Below are 23,815 nucleotides of genomic sequence, written 5' to 3' on the forward strand. Positions count from 1 at the left end.
CGATCTCCTCACCTCGTGATCCGCCCGCCTTGGCCTCCCAAAGTGCTGGATTACAAGCGTGAGCCACCACGCCCGGCCAAAAATAAAATTTTAAACGAGCTAGTATGTATCAGAAGTAATGGTTTGATGTTGTGTGGAGCCCAGAGAAAATATTTCGTGTGGCACAAGTCAACATAAACAATGACAGAGATTTCATTCTGCAGGATAAAGCATTTCCTTTTTTTTTTTTTTTTTTTTTGTTTTTTTTTTTTGACAGGTTCTCGCACTGTTGCCCAGGCTGGAGTGGTGTGATCCCGGCTCACTGCAACCTCCGCCTCTCGGGTTCAAGCGATTCTCCTGCCTCAGCCTCCCGAGTAGCTGGGATTACAGGCGCCCACCACCACGCCCAGCTAATTTTTGTATTTTCAGTAGAGACGGGGTCTCACCATGTTGGCCAGGCTGGTCTCGCACTACTGGCCTCAAGTGATCCGCCCGCCTCGGCCTCCCAAAGTGCTGGGATTACAGGTACGCCACCGCACCTGGCCAGCATTTCTTTCAAAATTAAAAACTTATAATTTATAATTTTCGGAAGCATGCAGATTTTTTAAGGAAATAAAAAGAAATATATACAGCCCACTCCACTTCCTTGCCCCTCTTTCTGACAAGTGCCCTCCTGCCTCCCCACCTTAGCCATCACTCTAAATTTTCTAGAATGGTAGGACTTCAGGGGCTACGTGGGCATTGATGGCTGTGCACATGCAAGGGGCAGGAGTGGGAGTGCAGCGTAAAGCATGTTGCCAGGTAGAAGAGGAGAGAAAGCAGAAAAGGCCAAAATCAAGGCCTGAAGTGAGAGGGGGCGGTGGTGGATGATGCAGACCCTCCCTGGTAACCAGAGGAGGGCAAACTCCAACCGCAAAGCAGTGATGCCACTTGTGGGCCCTCAGATTGGAGAGGACCGAGAAGAGTGACAGGGCTGTGCGCTCTGGGGCACTTCACGCAGACGGGAGTAGGGAGGCTGTTTTTTGCGCGTGCATATGGCGGTGGGGGGGAAGGGGGGGATCCTGCTGCACTGGCCGCCCAAGTTGGGGGGCGAGCTCGGTGGTGACGCGCGGCCCTCACGTGACCCAGAGCTGCAGAGCGACGCAGCCTTCGGTGCAGTCGTCACTCGCGTCTGGCTACCAGCTCCCCGCTGCCCTGAGCTCGGCGGGCTGGCATCCGGCCCGGGAAAAAGCGGAGCAGGTAAGGGCCCCGGGGCCTGCGCGCCCCGGCCATGCCAGCAGCGGCTGACCGACCCCGGCAACGGGCGCAGAACAGCGCAGGGGTCCCCGCCAGTTTTCTCCACACTCCAACATGCTTGGGAACATAGAGGCCCCCAAGGGTGGGGAAGCAGGGGCGGCTGGGTTTCCAGGGGCGGCAGAGCCACCAAGAGCGATGGAAAACCACCCCCGAGTCCCTGCAGGAAAACGGGGAACACCGCGGGGGGCGGGGCGGCCGAGGGTGGGGTGGGAGCGGGGGGTGGGAGACGCGGGGCGCTGGCAGCGAGGGGAGCCCGGGCCCAGGGCAGGGAAAGGGCCGGCGGAGGCTGGTCCTCGCTAGCGTGCCGCTGCAGCAGCCCCCACTCCCCCCACCCCGGCCCGACTGCAGGTCTGCGAGGCTAAGTGTCCCCGCGGCGCACCTAGCAGCGAGAATCCGGAGGAGGAGGAAACTGCAAGGATAGGCCCAGGTCGGTTCGAGGGACGGTGGTGGGGCGGGGGTCGGAACGTGAGGAAAGCCCAGTCTGAGACCCCAACCCCCTCCACCCCATCCCCCACTCCTATACCGGTCCTCCATTTTGGTGCCTGCGAAGCTCTGGGAAAGAATCCTGGGAAAGGAAAAATGGTGGGTTTGGGGGAAGGGAGGTAAGGGGAGAAAGCTGGAGGGAGGGGCTCTAATTGGAGGCCCCCTAGAGGACGCACGGAACTTCCAACTTGGGAAAAAATGAAATGAAAAAATCCTTTGATATCAGGACTCTGAATCCTGCTGGTCAGTGCACCAAGCATTCAGTCTCTCTCCTTGCCTTTGTCTTACTTGTGTTCAAAGAAAAACAACCAGAAAAAAAATCTCATCATGGCAAATATTCACCAGGAAAACGAAGAGATGGAGCAGCCTATGCAGAATGGAGAGGAAGACCGCCCTTTGGGAGGAGGTGAAGGCCACCAGCCTGCAGGAAATCGACGGGGACAGGCGCGCCGACTTGCCCCTAATTTTCGATGGGCCATACCCAATAGGCAGATCAATGATGGGATGGGTGGAGATGGAGATGATATGGAAATATTCATGGAGGAGATGAGAGAAATCAGGAGAAAACTTAGGGAGCTGCAGTTGAGGAATTGTCTGCGTATCCTTATGGGGGAGCTCTCTAATCACCATGACCATCATGATGAATTTTGCCTTATGCCTTGACTCCTGCCATTCATCATGAGATTAATACTGTGATTCCCGCTGTTTTCTTTTTCCTTGCATTTTCCTAATATGCCTTTACTGATCCGTTTGCTGTGAACCCTATGTTATTTCCATGTGTCAAGTGGGTCTTGTGTTGCCAGCTTCTATTTGGAAATTGCCTTTGCACTCAGTCTAAGTTTCTGTCAGCAGTAGTTTCACCCATTTGCATGGAAAAATTTAAAGCTAATAAAGCAATTTAAAAAGCAATCTATACATTTATTGTCTCATTAAAAATGTATACTTACATATAACAGATGAACTAAAAAAAATCTGAGATTAAATACACTAGAGTGTTAATTGGGGCACATTTCTGTGTGATAACTAATCCCAGCACTTTGGGAGGCTGAGGTAGGCGGATCACGAGGTCAGCAGATCGAGACCATCCTGGCTAACACGGAGAAACCCTGTCTCTACTGAAAAAAAAAAATACAAAAAATTAGCCGGTTATGGTGGCACATGCCTGTAGTCCCAGCTACTCGGGAGGCCTAGGCAGGAGAACGGCTTGAACCCAGAAGGCAGAGGTTGCAGTGAGCCGAGATCACGCCGCTGCACTCCAGCCTGGGCGACAGAGCATGACTCAGTCAAAAAAAAAAAAAAAAAAAAAAGATATGTGACATTTTTTCCTTTTATTTTCTGGAGTTTGAGAAGCAATGAAAATTATTTTTCAATGAGATTATGAATGTAGTGCAGATACATAACAATACTGGCTCAACAAATTTGAAGAGTAAACTAAGTATCCTTCAGTCTTAACTGAAATAATAAACCTTCCCTTTATTACAGATACATTCCTTTAAAGAGCCCGTTTTCTGCTCTATGAAATGGGGAACAATGCTTGTCTTACAGGGCTGCTGAGTGGAACTGATGAAATGTGGAACTGTGTTGGGCTGACTTCTGTTCCCAACTCCCCAACATTTAACAGGACCGGGACCCCCATCAGGTACTTAGGGAGGACTGGAGGAATTATCACTCATGTTTCCAAGTCCAGACAGTGAAAATAGGTGGGTTCCCCCATGTCATTCTTGTTATTTGCAATCCTCCTGCTCCCCTGATTACTTATTAATAATAAATTCTTAATTGGCCACACTTTCCTTTCTGCTGGATCCTGTTTCTGTTGCTGTTGATGAGGTGCTAGGGTCTTCAAGGTAACAAAGTCCCACTGATTTCTCTGGAGTATCTCGTGAGCCAAATCCCCATTTGACCTCTATAGAATTGTGGAGAATGTCTTTATAACTTGAGTTATATTTATCCCGGTGAGTACAACTCTTGTGGTTCTTGGGATTACATTGGTTCTTAGAAAAATAGCCCTTTCTGGTTTTCTTTCATAACTCCTTCAAATAACTCAGACAAGAGTGCGCTGGTAACTAGCTCAGGAAATGCATCTAAGTGTGCCCTGAATTGCATTACTGCAAACCTCCACAATACAAACAGGCTGAAGGCTTTATTTGTGCCTGTGTTTCTATCCTTGACATGGATTTTCTCAAAGGAGGCTTTTGGCAGGCCTGCCCACCCAGTTTAACAGACTTACCCAGACCTGTAAGTTAATTGGGGGAACACATTTTCTTTAAAGCGGAAACACACTCCCTTCTTGTCCATACCTGAACCATGAAACTACTTTGTAAGTTCTTAAAAACTATATTAAGTATTTGGTATTGTTATTTCTTTGTGAGTGTGTGCCCTTTTCTCCAGACAGTTTCTGGTATGGTGCCCGACATAGTAGATATGAAATTACTAATATTTTGATTGATTAGTTAACTAAGATAGAGTTAGAAATCCAGCTCAAAACTGTCCCTAACTCACTATCCTTAACTAAGGGGCCAAAGGCAAGTAACTAGTTATGTGGAAAGCATTACATTGTTTCCAAAGGAACATAGCAAGGAAAGTTTCTAACTCAAATTCTGTAAACTTTTTTTTAAACCTTGTATATGTTAGTGTTTAGGGAAACATAGACCCCTTACTTGAATCACAATCACCTAGGGAAAGTGTTAAAAATGATGACAGCTGGGTGCTATTCCCACCCACTACCAGCCACTGTCACCACCTGAATCACCAGAATCAGGAATTACTATTTTGACAGTTTCCCAAGTGATTCTCACACATCTGAGTTTTGACAACATAGGCATAGAGAAACATTGACAGTAATTACACCATTTTACAAATATCGTGATCCAAATTACCTTACTTAGTTGATTCCACAAAGAATATACGTTTCCAAAGTACAGCATTCCAAAATCAGACTACATTAGACCATCAATGTATGTTTATACTTAAACCAGTACTGTTTTATCCTCTTTTCAAATATCCTATTAAACTAATACCTTATCATGAATTTATTATTAATAATAAATGTATAATAATTATGAAATTATTAAATAAATTATGCATTATCATTTCTATGCCAACCTGTGCCCTTTCACAACAATGATTTTGTCTTAATCTCCCTGGAACTCAGTTTCTAGCACAGTGCCTAGTATAGTAGACGTTTCATAGCATAATAATTCATTTAATTAATTCATTTACTAATTAATTATTAAATTATTTTAGGATTATAGTTTATCTAAAACAATATATAACAACATTTTTGAGCCTGTGGAGTTTTTTTAAAATACTTTCGTATTTTAAAAGTTTCTATAAAGAACATTTTAAAATGTTAATACTTTTTATAATTATTTATATAATGTCATCATACATATTTGGATCATGAATATAGGGAAAATATAAACAAAACCATAATCCAGTCATCCAAAGATACCATTCTTAAGTTTTTTAATCTTCATCTTATATTTTATCATGATAAAGCTAGGCTTAGAGCCTCTTGTGAGGAACACTGCCTCTTTCAAAGCCCCTGCCAAAGAAATATATTTAGCTTGCCATGTTTGTTACTGTTTTTCTAATCTCTCCTCTCCACTTATCAAAGCTGATTGACTCACATTTGATCAGCTTTCGGTTAGTTAGTTCTTGATTTTCAAAACTCAAACCATCACATTTCAGAAGTCCACTCACAGTGATGTAATATAGTCCAATTTTGAAATGTATTTTTGTAAATTTAGAAATATAAAGTAAATATATTTATTTACTAGAACAGGACAGAACTATTTATTTACGAAACTTAAAAATTGTCTTAGAAGTAGAAAAAGTTTTGGGTTTCATAAATGAAATGGGCAAAATTCCACGTCTACTCTTTCTCCTTTCCTGACATCACATATATTATATAGTAAATATACTGATTTTGTTTAGAAAGGTCCAATTTTTAAATTTTCAGAAAGATAGCATGTTATGTAGTTGATATTTCATGTGTAACCAGCTGGAATGCTTTCTAAGTGATATAACTCTACATAACCCAATAAATATGGCATCCCTATAAACTTGAAAATCTAATTAAAAAAAAAGTTTGCCAGACATTTGAAAAGTCACAATTAGCATGTTTAGAAATTTACTCTGATGGAAAATATTTTCTATTTAATAAAAATAAACTTTGCTGAGTTTCATATGAAGAGAGAAATCTTCAGATGTATGCCCATTTTAAAAAATCGTTTTCACACAAATGAACTTTGTGTTTCTGACTGTAAAGTAATGCATTTTTGTTGTTGCTTTGAGCAGAAGAAAAACTGTATTAAGAAAGTTTTAAAATATTTTCTTCAACACCTTGTTTCTTTTCCTAAGATCACATGAGTATCAATTAATTTTAAGTTGTTGTCTATTTTTTCCCTAAATTAATGCATATTACTTAGTTTGTAATTAAAATTTGGTTTTTAAAAGAGGAAGCAAACTAATGTGTCAGTTATTAAAAGAGTGGAAAATTTGTTGAAAAAGAATAATGAATTTCAAACTAGTTCTGGATCCTTTAGCTGATTATGTAAACTTAGTAGTTATTGCCATGGTAACGCATTAGTGTTTACTATACTCATTGGTAAAATGGAGATGATAATTTCCAGGGCTGCTGTGAGACCCAAAGGAGGTAAAGGGCATGTGAGTGAACGGTGTTGGGTGACTTCATGTTTTCACCTGTACATTCAGAATCCAAGTACCTCAGATCCCCTTCAGCTGCTCGGAGTGGTAGCCAAACTATGTCACAGTCCCACTCCATCCCTCAGCTATGATGACCCACCCACTCCTCCCAGTTCTGCACTCTCCACTGGTCTTGATCACTACAGATTTCTCTAGACACCTCAACGTGTTAATGTCCCAGTTTATATCCTACAGAGGTGTGCATAAAGACCTACTTGAATTACAGTTGTGCTAGTTTTGGTGGGTACTGTCTTAGTGATGCTTGGACCATGGTATGTTTTATATTTTTAGCAAAAGAGGCCTTTTTCTCAGCTTGTATTTGTGGTTATAGGATATTAGGGGCCTAGTCTTGCTTTTTTATCCACTCCGACAATCTCTGTCATGTAATTAGAGGGCTAAGACAATTTCCATTTCAAGTGACTATCAATATGGTTGTCACACAACCACAATGTTCTGTTAATTTTTCAGTCTTTTCTCTCTGTGTCTCATTTCAAATGGTTTCTTTTGCTATGTCTTCAGGTATACTATTCTTCTACAATGTGTAATCTGCCATTAACTTCATCTAGTATATTTTTGCATTTCAGACATTGTAGATTTTATCTCTAGATGTTTAATTTGAGCCTTTTAAATATTTTTTTATATTCCATATCTCCACTAAACTTGTTCACTCTTTCCTGTAGCTTCTTGACCACATGCAATGAAGTTCTAATTATTTGCTTTTATGTCCTTATATAATTCTACCATCGTTGTCATTTCTGGGTCAGTTTTGATTGGTTGCTTTTTCTCTCATGATGGTTTTTATTTTCCTGTTTCTTTGTAGGCTCTTGATTGGATGTCAGACATTGTAAGTTTCACCTATTGAGTGCTGGGTATTTTCGTATCCCTGGAGTTATATTAATTTGTATTCTGGAAAACAGTTTTTGTAAAGTTTGGTCTTTTAGATTCTTGCTTTAAAACTTTGTAAGAAAGGATTAGTGTTGTATTTAGAGTTAATCGTTCCCCACTAATGAGGAAAATTCTTTCTGAGTACTCTATCTGATGTCCTGTGAATTATGAGGTTTCCAATTCTGGCTAGTGGGAACATGCGCTGTTCCCAAACATGTGTGAACTTAAGGAATTATTTCCTTTAATCCTTTTTGGTAGATCATTTCCTGATCTGGGGTAGTTTTCCTACAGATATGTGATGATCAGAGTGATCAGTACTAGTTAAAATAATTGGCAGGCCATTAGACTGAGGTGACTCTAGCAAACTAGAGTTTCTATGTAAGCAAATTGAAACCCAACTCATAGTGAATGGTCATAGCCTAGGAAAATAAAATGTAAGCATAACCAATTAAAAACTGCCAACTAACCTCTAACTAGAGACTTTACCCATCAAAAGCTGCCTATTAACCACTAACTAGAAACCTTTCACTTTTAAAAATCAAATGTTTTCTTTGTTTTGCTTTAGAAAACATTTTACAAAAGTTTTTCCCTCATATGCCCCCTTGGTGGAACACTGAACCACCTGCAGTTTGGCGTTGCTCTGTTCATGAATAAACTCAGCTCAAATAAACTCTTCAAAGTTTTAATGTGCCTAAGTTTATTATTTAACAGTACTCAGGTAAATATTCAAGAGTGGCTCTCCATGGATCTCTGAAATTCCTTCTCTGTGCGGCTCTTTCCTTTTTGGGACACAGCCCTGTGAACTCCAGCTTCCTTGCCCTCCTTGGACTCCCAACTTCTTATTCTAAGCTCTGGGATACCATGGGGTTTTGCCTGGATTCCTGCTTGTTGCACTGCGACCTGAAAACTTTCTTCAGGAAATAAGCTGGGGCAATCATAAGAATAACCTCATTTGTTCCCAGTTTCTCAGGGATCACTAAACATTGTTGCCTGCTGTCGAAGGTCTTGAGAACAGCTTGTTCTTGTATTTCATCCAACTTTTTAGTTGTTTTATGTGGGAGCAAAATTCCATCTGTCTAGGAGCAGAAATTCTGTTATGCCTTAGGTAAATGTTCTGTTTTTGTTTGTTTGTTTGTTTGTTTTTGAGATGGGGTCTTGCTCTGTTGCCCAGCCTGGAGTGCAGTGGCATGATCATAGCTCACTACATCCTCAATCTCCCCAGCTCAAGCAATTCTGCACCCTCAACCTTACAAGTAGCTGGGAACACAGATGTGCACCACCACACCCAGCTAATTTTTTTTTTTTTTTTTTTTTTTTTAGTAGAGACGAGGTATTGCTATGTTACACAGGTTGTCTTGAACTCCTGAGCTCAAGCAGTCCTAACACCTTGGCCTCTCAAAGTGCTGGGATCACAGGCATAAGCCCCCATGCCAACCTTGAATAAATGTTTAATGTGGCCATTATGACTCTGTGGGGATCCTCAAATCCTTAGCCCAGTTCTGCCCTTCACTAAAGAACAGCAGGCAAGTCACTTCATTTCTCTAGAAGCAAAGACTTGCATTTCCCACAGCAAATTTAATTTGACACAGCAAATTAAAAATGAAAAAAAATTAGCATTGTATTATAAAAGAAACATTACACTGGATTCTTGTTTTTAAAAAAACAGCAAGGAAGACTTTATTCAAGACTCTTGCAAGATGGGAGAGAGATTGAACTCTGTTCCAAATACTACTGAGACAGTTGGGATTTTATGGCCACTGGGAAACATGAGGGAGAGGGTGAAAACTACTAAGAAATTTGGTTAGTTATCAGAGGAAGGGGAGGAACTTGAATAGACATCAAAAGTGGCGGAAGAAGAGCTTGATTGGATGGCAAAGGTGGGAGGATTCTTGATAAACTGACTGAGCAGGATTATTTGCTAAAACTGGGCTCAGTTGGCAAAAGAGAAGGCCTAGTTGAAAAAAAAAAAAGGCTCAAAGAAGCCTGACTAAAGTTTTGGTCTAGGAGAAAGGAGTCCATGTCAGTATGCATTGGTGATTTTTGAAGCATTTCACACAGACTGCCTGCTTCACAATCTCTTGTCTTTCTTGTTAACAACATAGAATTTGTCACCCTTCCATAATATTACATGATTCAAATATACTCCTAACTGGGTCCCAAAACATATGTTATTATCATGCTCCCCTGAAAGATTCTAATGCACACTAATACTGGAGAACGACTGGTAGTACAATGGAAGCACAATTATATTGAGTACAAATATGCCTAGAGAAAGACTGTAAGAAAATAGGCCGGGCGCGGTGGCTCAAGCCTGTAATCCCAGCACTTTGGGAGGCCGAGACGGGCGGATCACGAGGTCAGGAGATCGAGACCATCCTAGCTAACATGGTGAAACCCCGTCTCTAAAAAAAGTACAAAAAAACTAGCCGGGCGAGGTGGCGGGCGCCTGTAGTCCCAGCTACTCGGGAGGCTGAGGCAGGAGAATGGCGTGAACCCGGGAGGCGGAGCTTGCAGTGAGCTGAGATCCGGCCACTGCACTCCAGCCTGGGTGACAGAGCAAGACTCCGTCTCCAAAAAAAAAAAAAAAAAGAAAGACTGTAAGAAAATGTGTCAAAATGCTAGAGAACCTAGCAATGCATATATCATGGGATCTAAATTATCCTATTCTATGTTAGGATTTATTTTTGAAAAATTTTCAACATTTCTCACCTTGGGATACATCATAAACTAGATGAGATAGTTTTATCTTTCTCAGAAAAGTGTTTCTGTTCACTATCTCCATGAGATTAATTTTGTTAGCTCTCTCATAAAAGTGAGAATATATGACATTTGTCTTTTCATGTGTGCCTTATTTCACTTAACATAACGTCTTCTAGTTCCATCCATGTTGTCACAAATCATTGGATTTCATTGTTTTTATGGTGGAATAATATTCCACTCTGTGTATGTACCACATTTTCTTTATTAGTTTATCCTTGGATAGACACATAGGTTGATTGCATATCTTGGCTATTGTGAATAGTGGTGCAATAAACATGAGAGTGCAGATATCTCTCCAATATACTGATTTCTTTTCCTTCCGATATTGCTGGATATATGGTAATACTATTTTTAGTTTTTTGAGAACCCTCCACACTGTTTTCCATAATGGCTGTACTAATTTATATCCTACCAATAGTGTACAAGCTTTCTTTGTTTCTTCCCTTTCTTTGTTTCTTCCCCAGCACCTTTTTTTTTTTTTTTTTTTTTTTTGAGATGGAGTTTCGCTGTCTTCAGGGTGGAGTCCAGTGGTGCAATCTTTTGCCCACTGCAACTTCTGCCTCCTGGATTCAAACGGTTCCCCTGGCTCAGCCTCCTGAGTAGCTGGGACTACAGGTGTGCCACCACACCCAGCTAATTTTTTTTTTTTTTTTAGTAGAAATGAGGTTTCACCATGTTGGCCAGAATGGTCTTGATCTCCTGACCTTGTGATCCGCCCACCTCGTCCTCCGAAAGTGCTGGGATTACAAGTGTGAGCCACCAAGCCAGGCCTTCCCCAGCATTTGTTATTTTCTGTGTTTTGGATAATAGCTATTACAACTAGGGTGAGATGATATCTCACTGTGGTTTTGATTTGCATTTGGTGGTTACCAGAGGTTGGGGAGGGTAGTAGGGAGAGGGGATAAAAACAGGTTGTTGGTTAACAGGTACAAAAATTAGAAGGAATAAGATCTAGTGTTCTATAGCACAATAGGATGACTATAGTTACCAATGATTTCTTGTATATTTCAACTTGGAATGTTCCCAACACAAACAAATGATAAATGTTTGAAGTGATGGATATCCCAATTTCTGATTTGATCATTACACATTATATGCTTGTATCAAAATATCACATGTACCCCATAAATATGTACAACTATTATGTATCCATAAAAATAAAAAATGCAAAAAAGCTGTAGGTGATAAATAAGAACAATTTAACAGATGTTCAAAACTGGGGAAAAAAGTGTTTCTGAATCCATGGTGTATGTTACAGAAACTGTAATATAATAATTAAGAAAGTAAAGTGTATAAATATATGTGGGCATATGCATATTTAAGTAGAAAAAGATGTAAAAGAATTCACCACTGATAACATTTGGGAACGGATATGTGATTAAAAGTGATTTTTCTGTTCTATTTTCTTCAATGCCAGAGTTTTATTTTTAAATTTTTGTATAATTACAATCTTATTGCCATTAAAAATTCTGAATATATGTTATGTTAATTTGGAATATGCAGAAAATAATAGTTATAATAACAATACTCATAACATATTTTTAGTGTGAACTACGTTCCAGAGAGTGTTCTAAGTAATTTACAAGCATTAATCCATTTGTTCCTCAGAGGAGACCTGTGAAGGCTGTGAAAGGAAAAAAATCTTGGGCCCCAAAATCACCAAGCTAAAGAGAAAAATCAAGCTGGGAACTGCTCAGGGCAAACTTGCCTCCCATTCTATTCAAAGTCACCGCTCTGCTCACTGAGATAAATGCATATCTGATTGCCTCCTTTGGAGAAGTTAATCAGAAACTCAAAGGAATGCAACCATTTGTCTCTTATCTACCTATGACCTGGAAGCTCCCTCCCCGCTTCGAGTTGTCCCGCCTTTCTGGACAGAACCAACATTCATCTTACATATGATGATTGATGTCTCATGTCTCCCTAAAATTGTATAAAACTAAATTGTGCTCTGACCACCTTGGGCACATGTCGTCTGAACCTCCTGAGGCTGTGCCATGGGCGTGCATCCTCAACCTTGACAAAATAAACTTTCTAAATTAACTGAGACCTGCCTCGAATATTCGGGGTTTACAAGGCTATACTATCAATGACCCCACTTTACAAGGGAGGAAAATGAGGCACACACAGGTTAAGCAAATTACCTGAGGTTGTTCAGCTAATGAGTTGCAAAACCAGGATATAAGCAAAACTGGATCCAGAATCAGTGCTCTCAGCCTCTCAATAAAGTAAATAAAAAATACATTAAAACCAAGACTGGAACAGCTGGAGACAGCCACCTATGTTCTTAAAAGTCCTTATGACTTTTAAACATAAACAAAAGCTGAGGGAGTTCCTCATTGCTAGACCTGCCCTTAAGGAAAATGCTAAAGCGAGTCCTTCAAGTCGAAATAAAAGGATGCTAGACTAGCAACATGAAATCATTTGAAAACATAAAACTCTCTGATGAAGGTTAATATGTACACAAATATAGGATCCTATAGTGTTGTAATGTTAGTGTATGAATCACTTTTAGTGCTGATATAGAATTTAAGAGACAAAAGCATAAGAAGTAACCCAAAGTCTGTGTTAATCATATACAATATAAACAGATATAATTTGTGACATCGATAAGTTGGGGGGTGGATATTTAAGGAGTAGAGGTTTTGTACGTGATTGAAGTTGGCATCGGTTTAAAATAGATTGCTATAACTTAAGGGTGTTTTATATAATCCCAATGATAACCATGAAGAAAATACCTTTAGAGGAAAAAAAAAGAAGAGAATCAAAGCAGTCACTACAAAAACTCAATGAAATACAAAGGAATAGGGTAGGAGAGAAAAAGCAGGACAAAATAGCTATAAGAGAAACAGAATACAACAAAACAGCAATAGTAAATCTTTTCCTAACGGTAATATCTTTACAGGCAAACAGATTAAACCTACCAATCAAAAGACATAGATTGACTGAATGGATTTTAAAAAACAAGATCTAACTACTTTCTGTCTAAAAGGGATTCACTTTAGATCTAAGAACACATGTAGTCTGAAAGTGAAAAGATGGGAAAAGATATTTCATACAAATGGTAAACAGAGGGCAGAGGTTGCCATATTTATATCAGACAAAATAAATTTTAACTAAAAACTGTTACAAGAGACAAAGAAAAACATATAATGATAAAACAGTCAATTCATCAGGAATATATAACAATTATAAATATATATACACCTAACATCAGAGTTCCAGAATATATGAAACCAACATAAACAGAATTGAAGGGAAAAATAGTCAGCAATACAATAATAGTAGAGGACTTCAATATTTCACTTTCAATAATGGACAGAAAAACCAGAGAGAAGATCAATAAGGAAACGGAGGACTTGAACAACACTGTAGACTAATTGGACCTAACAAACATACACAAAATTCTCCACCCGACAACAGGGGAATACACATTTTTCTCAAGTGCATACAGAACATTATCCAAGATAGAAAATGTTTTCCACCACAAAACAAGTCTCTTTTTTTTTTTTTTTTTTTTTTTGAGACGGAGTCTCGCTCTGTCGTCCGGGCTGGAGTGCAGTGGCCGGATCTCAGCTCACTGCAAGCTCCGCCTCCCGGGTTCACGCCATTCTCCGGCCTCAGCCTCCCGAGTAGCTGGGACTACAGACGCCCGCCACCTCGCCCGGCTAGTTTTTTGTATTTCTTAATAGAGACGGGGTTTCACCGTGTTAGCCAGGATGGTCTCGATCTCCTGACCTCGTGATCCGCCCATCTCGGCCTCCCAAAGTGCTGGGATTACAGGCTTGAGCCACCGCGCCCGGCCAAAACAAGTCTTAACACATTTAAGAAGACTGAGAAACCATACAAAGTATATTTTCTGACCACACTGGAAATAAACTAAAAATCAATAGCAGAAGGAAAACTGAAAAATCCACAAATACATGGAAATTAATCAACACTGTTAGTCAATAGACAAAAGAAGCAATCACAAGAGAAACTGGAATATATTTTGAGACAAATGAAAACTCAACAGTCTAAACTTATGGGTATAGTGAAAGTAGTACCAAGAGGAAAGCAAGTCTATAGCAGTAAATACTTACATTAGAAAAAAACAAAGATCTCAAATCAACAACTTACACATTTAGGAACTAGAAAAAAAACAAACAAAATCCAAAATTAGCAGAAGGAATGAAATGACAAAAATTAAGCCGGGCGCGGTGGCTCAAGCCTGTAATCCCAGCACTTTGGGAGGCCGAGGCGGGCGGATCACAAGGTCAGGAGATCGAGACCACAGTGAAACCCCGTCTCTACTAAAATACAAAAATTAGCAGTGATGGTGGCGCCTGTAGTCCCAGCTACTCAGGAGGCTGGGAGCAGGAAGAATAAGCGTGAAAGAACCGGGAGGCCGAGGAGCTTGCAGTGAGTCAGTCGGCGCCACTGCACTCCAGCCGAGCTTAGTAGCGAGACTCGTCTCAAAAAAAAAAAAAAAAAGAAGCGGCAGAGTGAGATAAATGAAATAGAGAATTTAAAAAATAGAAGAAGATCAATGAAACAGTTGACTTTTTGGAAAGATCAATAAAATTGAGAAGCTCTTAGCTAGATTTACTACAAACAACAGAAAGGAGATTCAACTAAAATCCCAGAAATGAGAAAAAGAAGGAACCAGGTGTGGTGGCTCACGCCTGTAATCAACTTTACTGGGAGGCTGTGTGGAGTGCACCACTTGAGGTCAGGTTCAAGACTAGCCTGGCCAACATGGTGAAACCCTGTCTCTACCAAAAAATACAAAATTAGCCAGGCATGGTGGCATGTGCCTGTAGTCCCAGCTACTCAGGAGGCTGATGTGGGAGAATGCGGCAAGGCCAGGAGGCCGAGGGGTTGCAGTGAGCGAGATCTTGCCACTGCACTCAGCCTGGGTGACAAGTGAGACTCTGTCTCAAAAAAAAAAAAAAAAAGAAAAGAAAAGAAAAAAGAAAAAAACACAAAGAAATGAAAGAGGAGACATTGCAACTGATGCCACAGAAATAAAAAGGATTATAAGAGTCTGGCGGTGATGGGAGGGATGGGCAACAGGGAGACAATCAGATGGGAATAAGTTTTATTTATCTATTGCACTGCATGGTGACCACAGTTAATAATAATGTATATTTCAAAATTGATACAAGAATAGGTTTTTAATGTTCTCACTGCAAAAAAGCAATGATAAGTTGGTGAGGTTATGGATATGTTAATTAGCTTGGTGGGATCTTTCTTCATTGTATACACAGATTACAACATTACATTGTACCCCATAAACATGCACAATTGTTATTTATCATTTAAAAACAAAAATAAGTGTGATTATAAAAGAATACTGTGAAAAATTATACTCTAACAAATTGGATACCCTAGAGGAAATGGCGAAATTCCTCAAATCATACAACCTACCAAAACTGAATCATTAAGAAATTTAAAATCTGAATATACTTATAACTGGCAAACATATTGCATAAGTATCAAAAACATTTGAATGAAGAAAAGCCCAGGATCAGATGACTTCACTGGAGAACGATACCAAACATTTAAAGAAGAATTTACACCCATCCTCTTCAAAATCTTCCACAAAATTGCAGAGAAGGGAACACTTTCATTTTATGAAGTTTGTATTTCCCTGATATCAAAACCTATACAAACACAGTACAAAAAAGAAAACTACATAGCAATATTCTCCATGAATATAGGCACAAAAATCCTTAGCAAATAGAATTTAGTAATATGTAAAAAGACTGCTTCAAAGACCTAAAAACTGAAATACCATTCAACCCAGCAATCTGATTACTGGACATATACCCAAAGGAATATAAATTATTCTATTAAAAAGACACATAGCTGGGCATGGTGGCTCACACCTGTAATTCCAGCTTTTTGGGAGACCAAGGGGGAGGAGATCACTTGAGGTCAGGAGTTCGAGACCAGCCTGGCCAACATGATAAAACCCCGTTTTTACTAAAAATTCAAAAATTAGCTGGGCATAGTGGTGCATGCCTATAATCCCAGCTACTCAGGAAGCTGAGGCAGGAGAATAGATTGACCCCAGTAGGCAGCAGTTTCAGTGAGCCGAGATTGTGCCACTGCACTCCAGGCTGGACCACAGAGTGAGACGCCCTCTTAAAATAAATAAATAAATAAATAAATAAAGACACGTGCATGCGTATGTTCATGACAGCACTATTCACAATAGCAAGGACATGGAATCAACCTAAATGCCTATCAATGATAGACTGGATAAAGAAAATGTGGGTACATATACACCATGGAATACGATGCAGCCATAAAAATGAATGAGATCATGTCCTTTGCAGGAACATGGATGGAGCTGGAGGTCATTATACTTAGCAAACTAATGCAGGAACCGAAAACCAAATACTGTATATTCTTACTTATAAGTGGGAGCTAACTGATGAGAACACATGGCCACATAGAAAGGAACAACACACACTGGGGCCATTCAGAGGGTGGAGTGGGGGAAGAGGGAGAGGATCAGAAAAAAATAACTATTGTTATTTTTTCTATATACTAGGCTTAATCACCTGGGTGATGAAATAATCTGTACAACAAATCCCCATGACACAAGTGTACTTATGTCACAAACCTGCACATGTACCCCTGAACTTAAAATAAATGTTACATAAAATAAAATAAGAATTATTAACCATAAACAAGCAGCATTTATTCCAGAGATGGAAGGCCATTTCAACATTCAAAAATAAACTAATGTTATCCACCAAGTAGAAAAACAGTACTGTATCAATTGATGCAGAAAAAGCATTTGGCAAAATGCAACACTTATTCATAATAAAAATGCTAAAAACTCTCAGTAAGTTAGGAATAGAAGGAAACTTGCTCAACTTAATACCGAGCGTCTACAAATGGTCTACAGCTAAGACTGTATTTAATGGTGAAAAAACTGAATGATTTCCTCCTAAGATAGGGAGCAAGACAAGAATGTCTGCTCTAAGTACTCTTATTCAACATACTGCTGGAAATTCTAGTTATTGTGATAAGGCAAGAAAATAAAATGAAAGGCACATAGATTGGAAAATAAGAAATAAAAGTATCCCTATTTTCAGATGACATGACTACCTATGTACAAAATCCCAAAGAATGTATATTTGTCTTTTAAATCATCTCCACATGAACTTATGAGGCAATGTGTTTCAAAGAAGAATCTCTTAAAAATAAACTAAACGTTATTTGCTGACATGTAAAGAATTCTTCTACTCTATACAAGTGTGTTATTGGGCTATTTATGAAATGTTAAGAGGCTTGGTTGTCTTTACTCGGCCCCAGACTGCAACCTCAGAGAAGTTTGATGTTAAGCTAAGGGAAAATTGAGGTAACAACGAGAAATCAATCCACCTTACCAAGTTGTGCATTCAGGACGATAGAAGACAGACATTCTTTGCACCAGGGAACATCTTAGGGCTTGAGAGCATGTCTGGGTGTCTTATGGTCTGGATTTGAGTCCCAGCCTTGCCACTTATAGATAATAAGCTGATGCCACAAACACGCCCCTTCAGCCTCCATTTCCTCTTTGGTAAAATGAGCATAATTGTGGTGCCTAACTCATAGGCTTCTAGTGAGGGTTAAATAACACAAGTAGAGCACCTAACATAATCTCTGCCACATTATAAATGGTATTTACTGTAAGGAGTTTTTACAAAATCTGTATAAAATGGGAACCTTTTAGGTAATTACAAAAAATATTCAGAGGCAGAGGCCAGGAAATTTGCTATATCTTTATGTTTTCTGCTTTTATCCCAAATAACATGGAGATCCATGGTTCTGTGAATGAAACCAGTCAGTTATTATATTCCAAGACAATGGTAATGAAGTACATGTCCTTTTCCCTTTTAGTGCATTCCTTGTTCTCTTCTTCTGAAAGTTGCAGATATCCACTAAGTTTGAAAATCTTTCATATCCTGAAGTTAAGTTGTTCAATGTTGTTTCCAAATTTGGAAGACCATGCGTAACACTAATGTCATGAGGAGCAGAAGAGAGAAGATTAGCTGCAACATGAAACAGTAATAGAGAATCATGTCTGACCAACCAAGCATTGTGATGGATAGGTTTTTCCACTCAAAGAAGGCCCTAGCTCTTCACTCTGCCAAGAGCAGGGGTTTCATCAATTGTAAGCGTTCTAAGAGGAGGCTTCCCACAGCCGCAAATTCTCCTTGTTGTCGTCTCCTCTTTCACTCAAAATTCACAGTGATGGTTGATTTGAACCTAAACTTGAAAGGGAGTCAGAACAGAGAAGCTCACCGTCTGTTGACCTGGCAACGGAATGACTTCATTATTACCCACATCTCATGTTCTCTTTAAAGTCTGCATTATTACCCTAGCATTTGGAACTGCCTTTCAGACTCTTGGCCTCCAGTTTAGCCTTGGGTGGAGGGGCTACTGCTAGTTTTCCTGGGATCCTTATTCACTGGCTGATTTATTTGGTATTTCCTATTTCATATTGAAAAATTGCTTGTGATTAGTTTTTGCCAGCCCATCAGGAAAGAAGACAAATGCTGCAGCATTCATCAAAAGTTCTAACCACTGTTTTGCTGCATGAAATGGTCACCCAGGCTTTGCCACAACCATGAATTATTACACTTGTTTTGGGCAGATTATGCTGGACATGGGGTTCCTTTTCCCTTACAGCCCTCAAGAACAGACCTCATCCAAGGACCCTCCTTTCGTCCTTCTCCCCTAATCACTCCTGTGTAGCTGCAGTGATTTCTCAGAGGCCCCTTGCCTAGCCCTTAATAGAGACAGCTTTTCTCAGTTTGCCAGGGGGGCTACCTTAAATTTTTTGTTGTCGTTGTTTGAGACAGAGTCTCGTTCTGTCACCCAGGCTGGAGTGCAGTGGCAAGATCTCGGCTCACTGCAACCTCCATCACCTGGGTTCAAGTGATTCTCCTGCCTCAGCCTCCCGAATAGCTGGAATTACAGGCATGCACCACCATGCCCAGCTAATTTTTGTATTTTTAGTAGAGACGGGGTTTCACTATGTTGGCCAAGTTTTTCTCAAACTCTTGACCTCAGGTTATCCACCTGCCTCGGCCTCCCAAAGTGCTGGGATTAGAGGCGTGAGCCACCCGGCTGGCCCATTAATTCTTTTGAAAGAAGCTACTCTGTGAACCACCTTATTCTACAACTAAATATCTCCTTGTCTATCACTGCTGGATCTGAACAGAACCTGTGAGTTCCAGCTCCTGCCCAGACACAGCCCTCTGCCCAGACACAGCCCTCTCCTGAAGGAGGATCTGACTACCTTCCTGATCCCTTGAACGAATCCACCGGACTCAGAAAGTTGGTCAGCAGGAGCCATCCAGCTCTCTGGGAATACAAGGATCATACAGTCATTGTCTCCCAAAGGGCTCTGGAGTCTCAATGGGCCTGAGAAGACACAGGCGGATCAGTACATTTGAAGGGGAAAAAAAGAGATCCTCTTTTTATTGTTGTTGGTTTTTTTTTTTTTTTTTTTTTTTAGATGGAGTCTCGCTCTGTTGACCAGGCTGGAGTTCAGTGGCACGATCTCGGCTCACTGCAAGCTCCACCTCCCGGGTTCACGCCATTCTCCTGCCTCAGCCTCCCAAGTAGCTGGGACTACAGGCGCCTGCCTCCACGACCGGCTAACTTTTTGTATTTTTAGTAGATATGGGGTTTCACCGTGTTAGCCAGGATGGTCTCGATCTCCTGACCTCATAATCCACCCACCTCGGCCTCCCAAAGTGCTGGGATTACAGGCGTGAGCCACCACTCCCCGCCAAGAATCACACTTCTTGAGGATGAACCTGCTGAGAGTCAGGAGTCTGCTGGAGCTTTTCCTGGCTAGTAGTGGAGGAGGCAGGAAAGGGTGAACTACAAATGTGAATACATTTGAGGGGGCAGCATGATCTAAAGAGCATGTGGAGAGAAGGAAAAAAAACACTCCCACGTTTCTAATTGCACCATGAGTCAGTGCCATTTCTATGTGGTGGAATGAGTGCCCTGCTGGGTCCGGGGGAATGGTAGAAAGTTTTTCCGTCATCTCCATCCAACTGAGTCATGGACCCCATGAGTAGAGATTGAGGTAAGGGAATGAAGTCACCACCCACCCCATTTCTTCCTGTTTCCTGGGTTTTCCTATCCCTTTATTTTGTCCTCCTGTTTGCCTGAGAGAACTGTGTTTCCTTTGTACTTCGGAGGGGCCAGATGAAAACCTCATACTATGTCTGCTGGACAGGACACTGGAGCAAGAGAGACAGGATGTCTCTCTTTATTCTAGTGTCAGACCCAAACCAGTAACTTGGGATGTTCCTGTTTCAGGCATAAGTCACTTCCCTTGCTAGCCTCCCTGGGAGCCAGGAAGGCTTCTGAATAACCCCTAATGCCTGGGACAGCCCCCACAGCAGAGAGCTCTCCAGCTCAAAATGTCAATAGTGCCGAGGTTGAGAAAACCTGCTCTAGAACAAGGCAAATGTTACTACCCACACCTACCTGCAAAGGATCATGATAGAAATCAACTTTGGGCTCTGACCACCCTGAATTAGAGTAACCATGCTGCCTCTTACTGGGTCTATGTCCTCATAAAATATATTTAACCTCCATGAGCCTTAGGAGAGCCTGCCTCTGGGGAGGAATGAGTTTAAGCAGGGAATACTGATACCTAACTTACAGACCAGTTGTAAGGACTTAGAGAAACGGTATGTAAAGTGCCTAGCATCTGGTCCGTTGTAGGCTCTTGAAGTGTTAGTTTCCTTTCCACAGCCCTTTGTAACTTCTGCTTCTGAAATGACTTTAACCTAAACTATATAGTGCTAAGCAGCATAATTGTGTCCTAAAGAGCTTCTGAAAACATGGCAACAGAAAGAAAAATAAACTTACACAGACCCACATCATGTATAAGAGTTGGTGCCTCTTCTGTGTTGTGTAGGTAGGATGGGGAAATGTTGTCACCCCGTTTCTGTAGAATCAGTGTACCTTTCCTGACCTCTTTGGGACTCTCTTGGAGAGTGAGCATCAGGAGTGGCCATTAACTGGCTATCTGGGTTGTTCCTGTGGCTCTATAAAGACACATGCCCAGGGAAGAGCAGAGCATGAGGATGGGTCTTCTGGAGAGAGCAATGGAGTGAAAGGCAGAAGATGTTGCTTCCAGAGCCTGACAAACTGCTCTCTGTGTGATGTGGGTAAAACGTGTACCTTCTGCTGGGTACAGACTCAATGTTAGGGCATGTGAGTTAGGAGGATTTTCTAGTAGGCTAATTTTGGGTATAGATCATTTAGCTTGCCTCTTCTGAAGCATCCCTGTCTTCATCTAAATTCTCATATTCTAGTGCTGCTGGAGGATTCAATGAATTAAGCTACCTCATAGGAAATCTGGGTCATTGCTGAGGCAGAGGGACAAAGTGTACTGGTGGGACTCCTACATGTCTCTTATCACTTCTGCTAGGGAGGGGCACACTCCATTTCCTCTCATCAATCATTGGCCACATCTAGTCACACCTGCAAGCCTGATGTCAGTGGAGTGGGGTCAGTGGGTCTATGAGGGGCCACGGGCACCAGCCAATCCATGTGACCTAACATAAGCTTCATAGGTCAAAGGGCAGGATTTCATCTCCACCATCTTCTTCCTTGATGTGAAGGGCTGTTGAGTGAGGCCCGTAGGGCACAATACTGGGGAAGTGTAAAGCCATCATCTTCCAAATGGGAAGCTGCTGGTGATATTGTGGGGAAGGCAAGAGATAGAATCACATTCACATTCTGCCACTTCTCTGGAGAGGGTTTAGTCCCTGTGAGAAGGAGCTTGGTCATCTGTGAAATAAGGCTTACCACATATCTTCTTCAGAAAACCTGTCAAGTACCTATGGGACATAGTAGGACTTCAACACGTAACACTCATGGCTGGCCACAGCCTACTGCAATAATGCCCTATTACAGTGGCCTAGGGGTTGGGTCAGAAAAAACAGTTTAAAGCTGAACACCATTGGTTGAACTTTGCATGATTTTTTTTTTTTTTTTTGGTATGAATCTCCTTGTGTCAGGCAGAATTTTAAAATGAGCTTCAATGACCCTCTCAATCTTGTATAATCCCCTCTTCTCTGAGTGTGGGTGGAACCAGTTAATAGCATGTGATATCATTTACATGATTATGTTCTGTTTTATGGTAAAAGGGTGACAGTTTGGCGGGGGGCTGACCCAATCAAATGAGCTTTTTAAAAGCAGATAATTTTTTTTCTGGCTGTTCAGAGGAGAGGAAATCAAAGAATCAGAACCCAGAGAGCATTCAACACACCATTGCTGGCTGGAAGAAGGAGGTCACATATCAGGGAACTGGAGTAGCCCCTAGGAGCTGAGAAGACTCTAAGATCACAGCCGTCAAGCAAACTGGGAGGTGGGGTGTGCTGCAGTGCAATAGCCTTGAGAAAATAACTTCTCCCAGCAACAAGGATGATCTTGGAAGCAAATTTTTACCCAGAGCCTCCAGACAAAAGATCTCAGTCAAGTCTACATAGATACCTTGATTTCAGCTTTGTGAGCCCCTAAATTGAGAGCAAGGTCATACAGTGCCAGACTTCTGACCTACAGACCTATGACCTTATATGTGGATGTAGCTTTCAGCCACTAACTTTGTAGTTACACACTTAAGGAAAATTGATACATTCCAGTTAAATCAAACCCATATTCAATGCATATACAGTGTGTGTGCACATGTACACACGTGTGTGTAGATGACAACTGGAGGAAACACACCACCATGATTACAGTCTTCACTAGTCCATGGTGGGGTTAAATGTTATGAATATGTGTATATTGGTATATGAGTGCATTTTCCATATTTTCTAAGTGCACAATGGGTTACTTGTTAATCAGAGATAAGGCCCATTAGAGATTTATTCATGTCAAATATGTTAGATTTCAGGCCTTTAAAAACTTATAATAAATACCATATTAGGCAAACATGTATACAACCAAGTCAAATATTACAGAGTAAATGCCTCTATGTATCTTCTCTGATTGTCTTACCCCTGAGGGAACCATTATCCAAATCAAAAATTTTTTTTTTACCATTCTAATGTTTTGTTCCATATTTATTATTCATGAACATAGTTATGCATTACACAACAGGGATACGTTCTGACAAATGTGTCATTGTGCAAACATCATAAAGTGTACTTACACAAACCTAGATGGTATAACCTACTATACATCTAAGCTAGACAGTATAGCCTATTGCTCCTAGGCTACAAACCTGTAGGAAGTTACCGTACTGTATACTGTAGGCAATTGTAACACAATGGTAAATAATCTAAACATAGAAAAGTTACAGTAAAAATACAATATTATAATCTAATGGGACCACCGTCATATATGCGGCTCATCATTGACTGAAATGTCGTTACAGGGCATGTGACTATACACTTCTGAACAGAACACATAATTTCTTCACATATTTTAAGCTCTAACTATAGAAGTAGTATATTTAGATACCACTTATGGAGATTTTTACGCTAAAAATAGCGTTTCTGAAGTTTCTTTAATCAGGCAATTTTGGAACTATATTTTAGCCACACTGCTGTGACCAGGTTTGCATACATGCAACACTCTCTGAAATGCAGACATGAGAGGGCTGCAGCTGACAGGGCCTTCCTTGCTTCTCTCATAGATGCTGTGCTGTGTCTCCGCAAAGAGCTTGTACCAATTTCTCCTCTCC

At 40.8% G+C, this 23,815-nt stretch overlaps 1 protein-coding gene across 2 annotated transcripts; it reads left to right on the plus strand.

Annotated features, from left to right (window-relative positions):
• The first annotated feature begins 938 nt into the window (after window positions 1–938).
• On the plus strand, window positions 939–2,671 carry BEX3 (brain expressed X-linked 3). Of its 2 annotated transcripts, none has more exons than XM_009198022.2 (3): window positions 939–1,218; window positions 1,624–1,702; window positions 2,059–2,671. In XM_009198022.2, exon 3 carries the CDS (start codon window positions 2,086–2,088, stop codon window positions 2,419–2,421), a length of 336 nt encoding a protein of 111 aa, XP_009196286.2. In that variant the 5' UTR covers window positions 939–1,218; window positions 1,624–1,702; window positions 2,059–2,085; the 3' UTR covers window positions 2,422–2,671. The 2 variants fall into 2 exon arrangements, with proteins under 2 accessions (XP_009196286.2, XP_009196287.2); XM_009198023.2 differs by having other exon boundaries at window positions 945–1,218; window positions 2,104–2,671.
• Window positions 2,672–23,815: the final 21,144 nt, after the last annotated feature.

This window comes from Papio anubis, unplaced genomic scaffold (genome assembly GCF_008728515.1).
Source record: "Papio anubis isolate 15944 unplaced genomic scaffold, Panubis1.0 scaffold82, whole genome shotgun sequence".
Taxonomy (NCBI): domain Eukaryota; kingdom Metazoa; phylum Chordata; class Mammalia; order Primates; family Cercopithecidae; genus Papio; species Papio anubis.

What these genes read in the sequence shown, in the direction of transcription:
- BEX3 (XM_009198022.2), top strand. Translation starts at nt 2,086, where the DNA reads ATGGCAAATATTCACCAGGAAAACGAAGAGATGGAGCAGCCTATGCAG.